This window comes from Trichechus manatus, unplaced genomic scaffold, assembly GCF_000243295.1.
Source record: "Trichechus manatus latirostris isolate Lorelei unplaced genomic scaffold, TriManLat1.0 scaffold00186, whole genome shotgun sequence".
Classification (NCBI taxonomy): domain Eukaryota; kingdom Metazoa; phylum Chordata; class Mammalia; order Sirenia; family Trichechidae; genus Trichechus; species Trichechus manatus.
Genome location: NW_004444122.1, coordinates 3,662,142 through 3,677,475, shown reverse-complemented (window position 1 = coordinate 3,677,475; position 15,334 = coordinate 3,662,142). Strand labels below are relative to the sequence as shown.

At 41.6% G+C, this 15,334-nt stretch overlaps 1 protein-coding gene across 1 annotated transcript in view; it reads right to left on the bottom strand.

Annotated features, from left to right (window-relative positions):
* The window catches only part of IL16 (interleukin 16), a 107,327-nt gene that overhangs the window by 77,237 nt on the left and 14,756 nt on the right, over positions 1 to 15,334 (bottom strand). The window contains exon 2 of the mRNA XM_012558802.2: positions 12,164 to 12,576. Within this exon, the coding sequence (XP_012414256.1) occupies positions 12,164 to 12,475 (312 nt within the window). The 5' untranslated portion in view covers positions 12,476 to 12,576. The remainder of the gene's footprint in view (positions 1 to 12,163; positions 12,577 to 15,334) is intronic.

Below are 15,334 nucleotides of genomic sequence, written 5' to 3'. Positions count from 1 at the left end.
ATATATATAATATATATAATATATAATATAATTATATAATATAATATAATATAATATATAATATAATATATATAATATATATAATATAATTATATAATTATAATATGTATATATATATATACACACACACACACCTACTCCTCACTGATTGACTATCTCATTATTCAACATTTCACATTTACAACAATAGTAAAAAATCTACTATCTGACTATTTTGCACATTAATGATGCACGTCTGGCAGTAATGAACGTCGAGGTGCCAGGCAAGAGTAACACTGGCTCTGATTGTTAAGGTTATGTGTCAGCTTGGCTGGGCCATGATTCCTGGTGGTCTGACAGTTAAGTTATGATGTAATTTGGAAGTTATGTAACGATGTAATTTGACAGTTATGTAATGATGTAGTCATCCTCCATTTTGTGATCTGATGCTGTCATCCTCCATTTTCACATAATGCCAAATTTCACATAACAACTTGGCCTTTGGAAAGTAACCATGTCAATAAGAGAGGAGTGGTGTGTATAAGTGAGTAGTGGGTGTATGTGCATATATATACGTATATAAAACAAGCCCGCTGCTGTCGAGTCGATTCCAACTCACAGCGACCCTATAGGACAGAGTAGAACTGCCCCACGGGATTTCCAAGGAGTGGCTGGTGGATTCGAACTGCCAACCTTTTGGTTAGCTTATTTTTATTTTTATATTCTCAATATTTAATAAAATATTTTCATCATTAAGAATTAAATTTTGACACATCCCTATGATTGAAGATCATGCAGCCTTTAAAATGTTTTCCAAACATTCTCATAAGTTGGTGGTAGAGGCATAAACTGATACAGTAAATTATTCCAGTCTATGGCTAGTATCCAGAATTCATTCTTCAGTGAGAATATACAAAATTTGGGTTTGGATGACAAATTAGGGTACTAAAATAAGGAGACACAGCATGTCCTAGAAATCCAGAAGAAGATTGCTTCAGCTAAGGATGGTAGAAGAGAGGGGTGGGAGGTGCAGGATGAGGGAGATTGGGAAAAGCTTCATGGCAGATGTTCCACTGAAGCTGGGCCTAGAGGAAGACTAAGATTTGTGTTCACGAAGATGAGAGTGAGGAAGGTACTCCAGGCAGAGGGAGCAGCAAGAGCAAAGATTTGGAGGCAGTAACCAGTCAGCGTACACAAAGAACAGGGAGCAGCCTAGTCAAGCTGTAATGTATGTTGTTGCTCTTAGCTGCTATAGATTCTGACTCATGGCGACCCTATGTGTGCAGAATAGGACTGCTCTATAGGGTTTTCAAGGCTGTGACCTTTCGGAAGCAGATTGCCAGGCCTGTCTTCTTAGATGCCCTTGAGTATATGAAGGACCATACTGAGAAGTACAGTTGGAAAGGTAGAGGATTCACTATTTCTTCCCAATTTCTTTTATTCTCCTGATTCTTTACACCAACTCTTTCTTCAGTAACTAAATGGCATCCTGCCAGAACCAATGAGATGTAAAAGACCAACTTATAAAACCAGTTTTCAGGAAAATAGCTCCCAAAATGTCTCCTGGCAATGCAAACAGCAACCAGAAATCATATGGCGTTTGGGAGACAGTCAGCAAGTGAACATTAATCATACCTGTGGGCAGCCCCTCCCAGCTTCCTGCAGATGGACCACCCTCACCTCCCTCCCCAGCCCACCCCCCACACACAGGGGATCCGGCTGGCTCCATGGGAGTCCTGGAACCCCCAGCTTCACTCTCAGTTGCTGCTCTCGGCCTCCACAAGCTGCTCTTCTGTGGCAGGAAGAGGCAAGAGGCCAAAGGATCGGGTTTCCCTCTCACCAAGGAAGCCTGGCCTCAAAGCCACAGGGTGAGCTGCTCACAGGCGGCAAAACGAAGGAACTTGTCTGCTCAACGAAGGCCTTGGCCAGCCTCTCTCCACCCACTGCACATGCCCAAGATCCAGACAGCTGATCTGACTTTCTCACATCCTGAGTCACGTTCCATGCGTGGTGACTTTGACTAACCAATATTTTGAATTTTTAAAGAAAAGCAGGATTTTCCACCCTATGGATGCCATTCCCACGTGGATCAAAGCATTCTGCATCCTTTTAGGAGGGCAGACCCACACAGAGGACCTCCCACACTCTGGGCTCATTGCTGCTGCCTCTGACCAGATCCAGAGCCAGTGACACCAGACCCCAACCAGTGGGCATACCCAAAGTAATGCCCATTGTAACGCATGTGATGACTCAAAGAGGACTATGTCAATAGATTCACTGCCTTAAGGGTGGCCCTGTTATACCCATTTACACAACCATTCTTTCAACAAATATTTATAGAGCTATTACTATGTGCCAGTTGCTGATCTCATCCAGTTTTTTGTCCCACAGTGTCGTAAAAAAAGAATGCTAGCTCCAGAGTGAGTACACATGGGACTTTAGGCCCACTTGCTGTTCTGCTAATATTTAGCTAGACAGACATGGAGAAACAAATGCAGGTGGAAGGCATCAGATTGAATGCAGGGAGCTTGTACCCCAACCCAGTCTCTTCCCTGGGTCCATCCTATCAAAAGTAAATCATTCCACTGATGTGCACAGCCCTGGGTCAAAGGGGTCCCAGAGGAACTGTTTGCCAGGAGGTGATGGAAGGTGATCAGAGAATGTGCAGGTGTCCACAAGCTTGCATGTAAGACCCTTTGTGGGAATGGACAGTGGTGGGGGTAATAAAATAATGGTGATCAAGGCCAGGGAATGGCTCTCCCTGTGCCACTACATTCCAGTGTAGTGCTCCGAGAAGTGCAGGAATGTATTTGAGCTTGGTTATCCAAGTTATTATGAAGTATTGTCAAGGTAGGAGGATAGAACATATATATTTTTTCAACTTATTTTTGCCTTGGTGTATACTTTTTAGGTATTCAGATATCTGACATGTGGGTGTCTGTTGGTATTCTTGCCCATGTTAGAGGTAGGTCTGCTTCAGGCAGAAGAAAAGTGATCCCAGTGAGAAACATAGAAATACAAGAAGCAATGAAGAATAATGGAAAGGGTAAACATGTGAACTAATGTAAATGACTGTTGACTCTACAGAACAATAATAATTATATATCCTTGGTTTCTAAATATATGTAGAACTAAAACGCGTGAATGACAATAATATCAGAAAAAGTGAGTTATGTGTTCTAGGTGAAGTTATGTGTTTTAAGGTCTTGGCATTGTCTGGGACATGGTAAAAGTATCAATTTATATGAGACACTAATAAATGAATAGCACATGTTGTATCTTTTAATGATTTAAAGAATAGTAAAAAAAAAAAAGAATAACAAGCTAATAGAAGGGGAAATGCAGTAGTAGAAAAATACATTAATGCAAAAGAAGGCAAAAAGAAACAGAGAACAGAATGTAAAGCACTCAGAACAACTCGAAACCAAACAATACGAGAATAGATATAGACTCAAATACATCTGAAATTACATTAAATGTAAATAGTATCAATACCCACAATTATAAGACAAAGATTGTAAGAATAGAAGAAAAATAATATAGTTTGTTACTGCTTGCCAAGGCATACTTTAAATATATGAAAACAGATCGAAGGTAAAAGGAGGAAAAAAGTTATACCATGAAAACACACTAGGTGATGCTCTGCTAGTATCAGATAATTTTTCATCAAGACTCATCACTAAACAAAAGATATTTCAAAATTATAAAAGTTTTAATCCACCAGAAAAATATAAAAAATTCTAAATGTCTATGCACATAAAAATATAGCTTCACAATATATGAAGCAAAAACTGACAGAACAAAAAGGAGAAAGAGACAAATCTACAATCACTTCTCTCAGTAACTAATAGAGAAACAGAATCAGTAAAGATTAAAAAAGACCTGGAAAACATGATTACCAAACTTGCCCTAAAAGAAATATATAGGACACTTCATCCAACAACAACAGAATATGCATTCTGTCTCAAAAAATTTCTGGTTAAAATCATTCAGCATATGTTCTCTGGCCATTGAATAATTAATCTAGGACGAGAGAGAATGAGAACAAACTAGAAAATCCCCCACTGCTGGAAATTAAACAATACATTTCTAAATAACCCATGAGTCAAAGAAGAAATCACAATAGGAAGATATATACATATGTAAATAAACTACTGAAGCTACTAAACTTAGAGGGAAATTAATAGCCTTAAACACATTTATTAGAAAAGAAGAAAAGCTGAAACTCAGTTATCTAAACTTCTATCTCAAAAAGCTAGAAAAAGAAAATTAAACTTAAAGAATGTAGAAGAAAGGAAATAATAACAATAAGAGCAGTAACTAATTAAATAAAAACATAGGACAAATTAAAAAACAACAATATCCAAATCTTGTTCTTTAAAGAGACATAAAATTGATACACCCCTGGAATGACAGAATAATTAGAAAAAAGAGAAAAGACAGAAAGTACCAATACCAGGAAAGAAAAATGGGCATCACTACTACAGTTTCAACAATGTTTTAAAAGGTACACAGATACACACAAATGAGTATAAGTAAAATTGGGTAGACCTGTGTGAGATCAGTGGATTATATCTATATCAATATGCTGGTTGGGATGTTGTACTATAGTTTTAAAAAATGTTACCATTAGGAGAAATTGGGAAAAAGACAAGGTATATCTCTATTGTTCATTACAACTTCATATAAATCTAAAATTATCTCGATAAAAATTTAGGTTAAAAATTTAATAAGAAAATTTTATGAACAACTTTATGCTAATAAATTTAAAAATTCAGATGAAAGAAATTCCTAGAAAAAAATGCAATTTACCAAAACTGACACCAGAAGAAATTAAAAATACAAATAGTTCTGTATCTATTAAATAGATTGAATGATAATTAAAAACCGTTCTACAAAGAAATTTTTAAGAGTGGCTAATAGTTTAATTATTCCAATCTTTTAAAAAATATAGTACCAATAATAGTCAATCTATTCCAGAGAACAGAAAAGAGAAAATATTTCCTAACTCATTGATGAGGTCAACATACTCATAATATAAAAACCAGACAGAGACATTACAAGAAAGGAAAATTTTAGGTCAATCTCTCTCACACACACAAATGCAACAATCAGAAGCAAAACATTAGCGTATCAAATTCAGAGTTATTTTAAAAGGATAATATAACTAAATTGGGTTTATTCCAGGAACACAAGGTTATTTTATTTATTTTTTAACTAAATGGACTTTTATTTACTTACTTTTTAAATTGTACTTTAGATGAAGGTTTACAGAACAAATAGGTTCTCCTTAAACACTTAGTACACATATTGTTTTATGACAATGGTTAACAACCCCATGACATGTCAACACTGTCCCTTCTCAACCTTGGGTTCCACATTACCAGCTTTCCTGCCTTCTAGTCCTTGTCCCTGGACTGTTGTGCCCCATTAGTCTCATTTTGTTTTATGGGGCTGTGTAATCTTTGGCTGAATGGTGAACGTCAAGAGTGACTTCATTACTGAGTTAAAGGGTGTCTGGGGGCCATACTCCCGGGGTTTCTCCAGACTCTGTCAGGCCAGTAAGTCTGGTCTTTTTTTGTGAGTTAGAATTTTGTTCTACATTTTTCTCCAGCTCCGTCTGAGACCCTCTGTTGTGATCCTTGTCAGAGCAGTCAGTGGTGGTAGACAGGCACCACCTAGTTGTACTGGACTCAGTCTGGTGGAGGCCGTGGTAGTTGTGGTCCATTAGTCCTTTGGACTAATCTTTCCCTTGTATCTTGTTTTCTTCAATCTCCCTTGCTCCCGACGGGGTGAGACCAGTGGAGTATCTTAGATGGCTGCTTACAGGCTTTTAAGACCCCAGACGCTATTCACCAAGGTAGAACGTAGAATATTTTCTTTATAAACTGTGTTATGCCAACTGAGCTAGATGTTCCCCGAGACCACGGTCCCCCCAGCAATTCAGTCCCTCAGAGAGTTTGGATGTGTCTATGGAGCTTCCATGACATTCCTAGCCAGTACCACTTGTACAGGGTTGGGCTGTCTAGGAATGCAAGGTTATTTTAACATTAAAAAAATCAGTCAATGTAATTCACCACATTAACAAGAATAAAGTAGAAAAATCCACATGATCATCTCAATAAATGCAGAAAAAAAATCATTCGATAAAATTCACAAATTCATGGAGGATGGAGAGGGAACACACCTTTTTGTAAACTGCAAATAGAGGGAGACTTCTTTACTCCAATAAAGGGTATCTGTTATGGATTGAATTATGTCCCCCAACAATGTGTGCCAACTTGGCTAGGCCATCATTCCCAGTATTGTGTGGTTGTCCACCACTTTGTAATCTGGTGTGATGTTCCTATGTGCTATAAATCTAACCTCTATGATGTTAATGAAGCAGGATTAGAGGCAGTTATATTAATAAGGCAGGACTCAATCTACAGGATTAGGCTGTATTTTGAGTCAATCTCTTTTGAGATATAAAAGAGAGAAGCAAGCAGAGAGGAATGGGACCTCCTACCACCAAGAGTGAAGAACCAGCAGGGAAGCACGTCCTTTGGACCTGGGGTACCTGTGCTGAGAAGCTACTAGACCAGGGGAAGATTGATGACAAGGACTTCCCCCCAGAGCAGACAGAGAAAGAAAGCCTTCCCCTGGAGCTGGCACCCTGAATTTGGATTCTAGCCTCCTAGACTGTGAGAGAATAAATTTCTCTTTGTTAAAGCCATCCACTTGTGGTATTTCTGTTATAGCAGCACTAGATAGCTAAGACAGTATCTACAAAAAAAAAAAAAAAAGCTACAGTAAACATCATACTTATTGGTAAAATAATGAAACTTTCCCACTACTTCTATTTAACATTATACTGTAGGCCATAGCAAGTGAAATAGAGCAAAAAAAAAAAAGTATAAAATTGGAAAGGGAGAAATACAGCTATGATTATTCAAAAATTGCATGATTGTATATACTGAGAAACAAACTAAAAATTCTAGTCAAATTTCAGAGGAATATATCTTGTAAATGGATTGGAAGATTCAACATTGTAAAGATATCAGTTCTCAAATTGATCTATAGATTTGATGCAATTACCAACGAAAATTCCAACATAATAGCCAAGCCTAATTTGAAGAACAATGCTGGAGGACTTAAATTTCCAGGTATCAAAAAACTTATTATAAAGCTACAGCAAGTAAGACAGTGGTATTAGTGCAAGGTCAGGTATTTAAAAAAAAAAAAAAAAAAAAAGACTAACAGACCAGAACAAAGAGACCAGAAATAGACACACACGTATGATCTTTTGACTCACGAAGAAGATGACACTCCTGTGCAGTGGACAGACTTTTCAAACCTTGGAGCTGGCTTAATTGGGTATCCTCATAGGAAAAAAGCCTCTACCTCACAATATATATAAATATCAATTTCATATGAATTGAAGATCCAAATGTAAAGGAAAAAACAGCAAAGCTTGTAGGAGAAATGTGGAAAATACCTTAGAGCAGACGACTTCTTGGAATGTACCCTTGTAAGTCTGAGGCCAGTCTTGTGGAGAGTGTCTCCCTCTCACCCTCACCGACTTTTTTCTCTCCCCTCCGCCCACTGTCTCCCTCTGCATGTTCACCTCCACTCCTACCTGCCCACTCTACTTCTCCGACTCTCTCCTATAGTCTCCCGGAAGCACTACCTATGCCCTTTGGCCACGTGAGCTTCGTGGAGGGGTGGACAAGAGAGACTTCAGCTTAACCCGAGCTCATTCTGCTTGTTTCTTAGATTGCCTGGATTTCTCAGTAATTTAGATGAATCCATTGCCCTCTAGGGAAGTCTCGTAAGTTAGGCATAAGTCATATTACTGCTGTACTCGCTGAGAGAACAAAAGGTAACTTAGCAGGCTCCCTGGATGGTGCAAGCAGTTAACACACTTGGTTGCTAATCGAAAGGTTGGAGGTTTGAGTCCATCCAGAGGGGGTTCAGAAGAAAGACCTGGCAACCTACTTCTGAAAAATCAGCCATTGAAAACCCTATGGAGCACAGTTCTACTGTGACACACAAGGGGTCACCATGAGTCAGAATCGACTTAACAGCAAATGGGTACTGGTTAGCAGGCTCCTGACAAGATATAATTCTTCTACTGCTCATCTTCTGGGGGCAAAACGGTTAAGCGCTCAGCTGCTGACCTAGAGGTTGGTGGTTTGAACACACCCAGTGGCTCCAAGCAAGAAAGACTTGGTGATTTGCTCCCGTAAAGATTACTGCCACAAAAACTCTATGGGGCAGTTCTACTCTAACACAGAGTCCCTACAAATCGGAATGGACTTGATGGCAGACGACAACAACTCACTCTCTCCATGGGACTCTGAACAAGCAAAGCTAGGGACAGAACTGATTATCCTTACACTTGTCCTCTTCACTAGAAGTCAAATTCCCTGAGGGAAGACATAACATCAAATTTGTTTCTTTATCCCCAGAGGCTAGCTCATAGCAGGTGTCTTGCCAACGTGTAGAGCAACAGAAAGAAAGGAATGAAAAAGAAAGGAGAGGAGAGAGAGGGGAAACAGGGAAAAGAGGGGGAGCTTAGGTGAGCTTTAGTTCCAACTCACTGAGCTTCCTTCTCTTCGGCCCCAGCAGCCTATTTAAAGGGTGCTTTTTAAAATACTCTCCCCATTTGGAAGCAGGTTAATGGTCAGACAGTGGGTCCAGATACCCAGTGAGTTCATGCATTGCCTTCTTATAAATTTCTCAGCCTGAGAAGCTGTGATTTGTGTGCTTGTTTGTTGTGTTTAGGGAGTCTGATTTGGAACATTCTCCAGCCTTAATTTATCCCCTGGAGTCTGGACACTCCCCCTGAAGAAGGAGCCCCTGGCCACCTGAAGGCACAGCACAACTTCAGATGCTTCCTTCAGACTCTGCACATCCCCACCCAGATGTGGCACCTCACTGGGCAGCGGCTTAGTCAGTCCTTGTTGTGCTAAACACAAGGCATCCAATAAGGCCTTTTTTTTTTAAGTTGGCTGTTTATTTAACTTCCTCTTCTTTAATTTTTATATTAGGTGTTTCTAGAGGAGAGGCTGATGTCACAAGGTCTGATTCCAGATGTTGTTTTGAAATCAGTGTAACCATGGTATTGCTGGAGGCTGGGGAGTCCATCTGGGCCGACTGAGTCATGCTGGGCATATGTGTCTCTGGTGAGTGGAGGCAGGGAAGGAGCTCAGGGCAGAGGAGGGAGAATTGCGGGGTGGGTTATCGTGTCTTCTGAGGCTCCTCTGGAAAGGATATTGGGACCAGCTGTCACCTTTGACCTTGCAGATCTAGCACCTTGGATACTACACCCTCTCAACTGAAACCCTCACTTGCTTAGAACTCATTGATGGATTGCTAAGGAGCATCTGTGCACCTTAAAAAGGAAAAGAAAAAAAAAAAAGATTTTCATGTTCTGAACTATATGCTCCCCTTCTCTGCCATCCTAGTTCTTACCACAATTGCCTCAAACTTGACTCAGCTGTGCACATGGCCCCTGCCTCCACCCTTAGCAAAGACAACTCTCTTTCTCACCTCTGATCCCTGTCCATGTCCCTGCTGCCCATTCCCACCACTCACCACAACCTTGACTCCTTTACTTGGATATCCATTATTCACCCTGCTTTCCACTGTCACCACCTCCAGGAAGCCCCTCTCAAACTGACTTGCCTGTCCTGATAACAGTTCTCATAGTCCTTCCTCTGGACCGAGCTACCATCCCTACTTCCTCTTCTACCATCTTCCCTTTTCTTCTCCACCTCATACTTTTCTCCTTGATAGTCCTCAAGCACATTCTTTTCATCATGCTTTTGCATGTGCTGTTCCTTCTGCCCAAATGCTCTTCCTGCAGCTGTTCATATGGTTCATACCTCAGCGTCATTTGGGTCCTTGCTCAAATGTTACTTTCTTTCTCTTTTTTTTTTTTTGTGAAATATACACAGCAAAACATACATCAATTCAACAACTTCTACATGTATAATTCAGTGACCTTGATTACATTCTTCAAGTTGTACCACCTTTCTCGATATCTTTTTCCAATTTATTTTACCATCATCAACACAAACTCATAGGCCCCTAAGCTTCTCGTCTAACCTTTTGAATTGCTGTTGTCAGTTCTATCTCATATAGATACTTCTTTAAATGCTCAAAGCAGACATTCTTTTCTAATTAAGCTAAACTATTGTTTGGTGTCAAGGGTAACTTCAGAGGTTAATTTCAGTTTAAGGTTTAAAGATTTTCTCAGGGCAATAGTTTTTTTTGGGGGGTGGGAGGGGAGTCATACAGCCTCAATGGCTCCAGAGGGTCTGGATTCCATGAGAATTTGAAGTTCTATTCCACGTATTTTTCCCTTTTGATCAGGATTCTTCTACAGAATCTTTGATCAAATTCAAATATTACTTCTTTAAAGAAGCCCTCGTGATCACCTTTTCCAACAGGACAGTAACCCTTCCACATTGCTCTCTATCCCCTTGTCCTACTTGCTATTTCTTCACAGGCCTTCACTATCTAATATTACATCATATATTTTGTTGTTAATAACTATGTCTCCCCACCAGAATAAAAGTTGCATGAGGGCAAGGACTGAGTCTGTTTTGCTCACTCCCTAGAACAGTGCCTGGCATGTTTACTGGGATAATGAAAGAATGAGTCTCTGCCCTAAGAGACCTGCTCCCTCCTTCCTTGGAGCCTCCTACAGCCCTTGTTTATACCCTTCTGGGAGCATATTTTTTACTTGACTTTAAACAAGTTTTTTGAGGCCGGGAACTGGCTCCCCACAGTGCAGTGCCTGGCACATAATAGGTGCTCAGGAAATGCCTGTGCAATTAAATAGAAGTAATTGAATAATTCATTCTGGAAGTCTGCTGGGGTCTTGAGATGATTTTTTAATTTCAATTATCTGGGTTCTACTCTGGGTAAATTGATATTGTCATCAGTAAGTTTGATTCTTGGTGGACTATGTACTTTTCATATTGTGATTGGCGAGCTGGGAGCTGGGCCAGGCTCACCCAAACCCATCAGGCTGCTGACTCCTCATTCTACCCTATTGAGCAAGTTCAGGGTGTATCAGGGGAAGTCACATGATGGTTGATGGAGCAGCCTGCGCTCAGCAGGGCCCTCGAAGAAGCTACTTGTGTTTGGAGGTCACTGGGGCTATCCCCTGCTTGGGGCCTGACCCCCTAACACATTATATAACATTACATGATGCTGTTTATTATATAGTTGAAATGTAATGAATTTCCTCCTCAAGGAGGCAAGTTGTACAAAGGCCTTTGATCCCTTCCAGAGGTATTGGGATGCCTTCCCTATTTGCTGTTAATAGTCATGTGATTGTGCCTAGTGGGGTTTAGCAGTAGGCTATGGGAGTAACCTTTCTGGCTTGACCCATCACTGAGTGAGCCACAGTGGATCCAAGGTTCAGGGATGTTAGAACCCCTGAGAAATCCCACCTTTGACAGATGGCTGCTGACATGGTATTTGATCAGGAATAACAGGAGAGTAAAGCCCTTTCATCAGCCGCTATCTTATGGTACCCTGCAATATCTATCTCATTATGATGACAAAAAGAGAACTGTAGTCTAACAAAAAAGAAAGCATTCTGAATTTTGGCAGGTCCTAAAACACTGCTTAGTTTTCCCTCTCCTCTATTTATGGCTCTGCTTGGCATCTGCAGCACCCACACCTGTGTTGGAATCGGCAGGGGGCACTTGGAAAATGCTCACAGCCAGCATTTGGGGAGCAAACTCATTCATGCTGTACTCCTTATCCTGCTTTCCATAAGGCCTCCTCCTCTGTCCAGGGCTTATAAGTCTGTGTCTAATAGGTTCCCTACTGGGTATGATTTGACCTGCCCAGTATGCCCAATAGTGCCTGTCTCTAGATGGAAGGGTCCCAGTATATTACCTACTGCACCTGGCATTTTCCGGCAGGAATCTAGGCTCAGTTAACCTCAGGCTTATACATTGCCTCACTGACTCTTTCAAGCAAGAGTGTTAACTGCTCCTGATTCACTACTCTCCTCATTGTTATAGTTCCAGCGGGCCCTGCCTCAACTTTTTCCTTGCTTTTTTTCAAAAGTAGAACTCTGTGGCTTCCTGAGTTTGGAGTAAATGAATTCAAAGAGTTTAATTTCACCGCACTAGAAACCAGCCTGCAGGCTCTTTCAGCCCCCAAATCTTGAGCATACCTTCATGAAGAATATCCTCCTACAGGTCTTGCTTCGATCGCTCCCAGCTGCTTGGAGATTAGCAGCCTCAGAGGCCAAGGCTAGATCAGGAATGCTGCTGGGCCCAGCTTCTGACGTGTCTGCCAGCTGCACAGAGGAGTGGAAAATTCCCTCCTTGCCCCGGCCCAGGGACATCTCAAAGGGATCAGGATATTTCTCATCAGGACTAGAGCCATCGTCACTGGTCTTAGCATTACAGAGGATCAGGGACCGAGAGATGGACCGGAATTTTGCAGATTTCCTGCTCTTTCCAGAACGGCTGTGTGGCTCCATCCTCAGAGAGGCAGTAAAGCTGCCCTTCTTCCTTTCTTGATCTCGGGGCCTCGGTTGGTGGGTGGTGGCAGGATTGGGCTTGGCTGCCACTTCATGTGTCCCTGGAGGAAAGAGGAAGCAGGGAGAAGCAATGTGACTTGCTGCTGACGAGTGGAGTCCAGGAACTGAGCCATGCATGCCAGGCACCGTGAACAGGACAGATGGGAAGACTGTCCTCTACTGCCACTGGCCCTGCAGGCTTGCCAGCTCCATAGGTCTCAGTTAACCCAGTGGTTAACAGTCCTTCCACCCCTAGGATCATGGAGGCCTCACCTAAGACCTGACAGGTATTCAGAGCTTCTCTTGTCCAAACCCTCATCCTATGACAGGGACACTGAGGCTCAGATAGGGTAAGTGCAAACCCAAGACCCCAAAGAACACTGGCAGATGAGCTAGTAGTCACAGAATCACAGTGGAACTCTTAGAGATCATAGAGACCAGTGATAGATCACAGATACCAGGGCTTTTAGGGGGTTTTAGATGCAAAAGCCATTCTTCAAACGAAAGTTTACAGGGAACTCGAGTATATAGAGCAGGTCAAACTGGAGAGAGGGAAGAAAGGAGGGAGAGGGACTAAACTCCAAGGGTCCTGTCCCCTTTTACTACTTTGGTGACCCCAGAATTTATGGAACTCAGCCTGAAGACCATTGGTATCTGGTGTCCTCATTTACTGATGAAGAGCCCAAGACCCCGGCCAGCTGAACGTCCCACTAACACTGACCTGCCAGGGTTGATGTGAGTGTGAAAGAAGGAGAAGCATGTGACGTATCTGCCAAAAGGCTTAGCACATAACAGGCACGTGGCACACATGTGTGCCTTCCCTGGGCCCAAGGTCACATGCTAGCCAGTGCCACAGCCAGGCCTAGGGTCTCCTGCTCCTTTACCTGTCTTCACTGGATCAAATTTTCACAGCCTGCTGGAGTGAGAATGGCTTTCCACTCCAGGTCAACAGCGTCATTCTCAGCCCAGCCTAGCCCAGCTCAGCTTCACCAAGAGGCACCACCCACGGATTCAGTTTCCATGAGGCAGGTGGCAAAAGGGGCCCTGGTGCTGCATCCAGAGATGTTCTGACTCCGGCCCAAACCACAGAACAAAGCCTGTTGCCAGAACAACAAATTGTGGGAAGCTCTTGGCCCATTGATACTCTGTTTGTGCACATCCAGTATTGAATTAGAAAAAGCAGACCTTCCAACATCTCATCAAATAAAAAGCTTTTCACATATTCCCCCAAAAGGGAATTTCTTCTTAAAGAAGACTGTTTTCCAACACCCAAGTTTCTGTATTACCTCTTTAATTTTGTCAGTTTATTCACCAACCATCTACAGCAACAAATAAGAATGAATAAATTAATTTAAAATGAACAAATGAATAAATATTTGAGGTGTAGGATATTTGAGATGGATATGTGCCTAGGTATCAAGCACTGTTCTTGAATTGACTCAGTGTTGGTCCATTTCACAAAGCACCCACTTGCCAATATTCCAAACTCCTATACTCCATATCCTGCCATGTCAAATGACAGTAAACCCTCACCCATAAATAAATCCAACTTTCTACCACACTGTACGCCTGGTCGCAGGTGACGAAGTTCTGCAGGAGACCCTGCCACTCCTGAGCACCATGAAACACTCACAGCCACCAACTCGGCCTCCAGCTTTGTCCAACACTCATACTGTGGTTCCATAATTAACTTGATCCCACGTTCTCAATAAAGACTAGTATTTCAAAACCTCACTCTCTTAAAATCTAGATTACCTTTACCCTTGCCAGAAGTAGAACTCATCAGCGTCTACTTCATGGACACATTAAAACCATCAGATAGAAATTCCCCCAACTTTCTACCATCAAATCTACAAGTTCACTTGCCTTCTGTACACATCTGTACATACCCTTTGTAATGAAATATGCTCTCACCCTCCTATTGAGGACAATCCACCCATCTGTTCCCTGGTCCCACCCCCTCCAGTCTTTTCAGGTATAACAGCAATAAAAATAATAATGTCTAACTTTTTTTAGTACTTGAACAAACATTCCACATCCTGTACTTTCTCACCTCATGTTCACCTCTTCTTTGAGCCTCAGCCCTCAGAGTCTGCTTCTGTCTCCCTAAAACCACTGAAACTCTATTTTATCAGTTCTGCATTATTACGTGCACCAAAGTCATGAACTCGAGTCCAGAGGGTGTGATCTTCTTCCTTAAAACCTGCTTCCTTTTGAAAGGATTTGTTAAGCACAATATCAATGCTCAGATCTATTGACTGAGGGATACATAGAGTTCGAGGTTTGAGTAGTTTTTTATGTTTTTATTTTTTTCTCATTACTCACCTTTACTTCCACATGTCACCCTTCAAATCCAAATTGTAACTACTCTCCTTTCTGCCACCATCACCCAACACAGGAATTCCCTTGCATTCTACTAGTTCAACTTCCCAGAACTAGTAACTGTCAGCACTGAAGTTACTGTAAATATTAATGCCTTAGGCTGGGTTCTCTAGAGAAGCAAAATCAGATCAGTAAAGCGTATAAACATATATAGAAAGAGATTTATATCAAGGAAACGGCGTAAGCAATTGTAGCGGCTGGAACATCCCAAGTCTATGGATCAGGATAGGGGCTTCTCCTGATTCACATAGCCACAGGGGCTGGCTAACCAAGATTGGCAGGTCGGAGAGCAGGGCTCCACTCACAGTCTGTGAAGATCGGCAGATAAGCTGATAGCTCAAGTCCCAAGAACTGGAGTTCAGATGAACAGGAGGCAGCCTCAGGATCCAGAGTGAGCAAAAAGCCAGAATGTCTACTTATATTTGGATGCAGGCCACA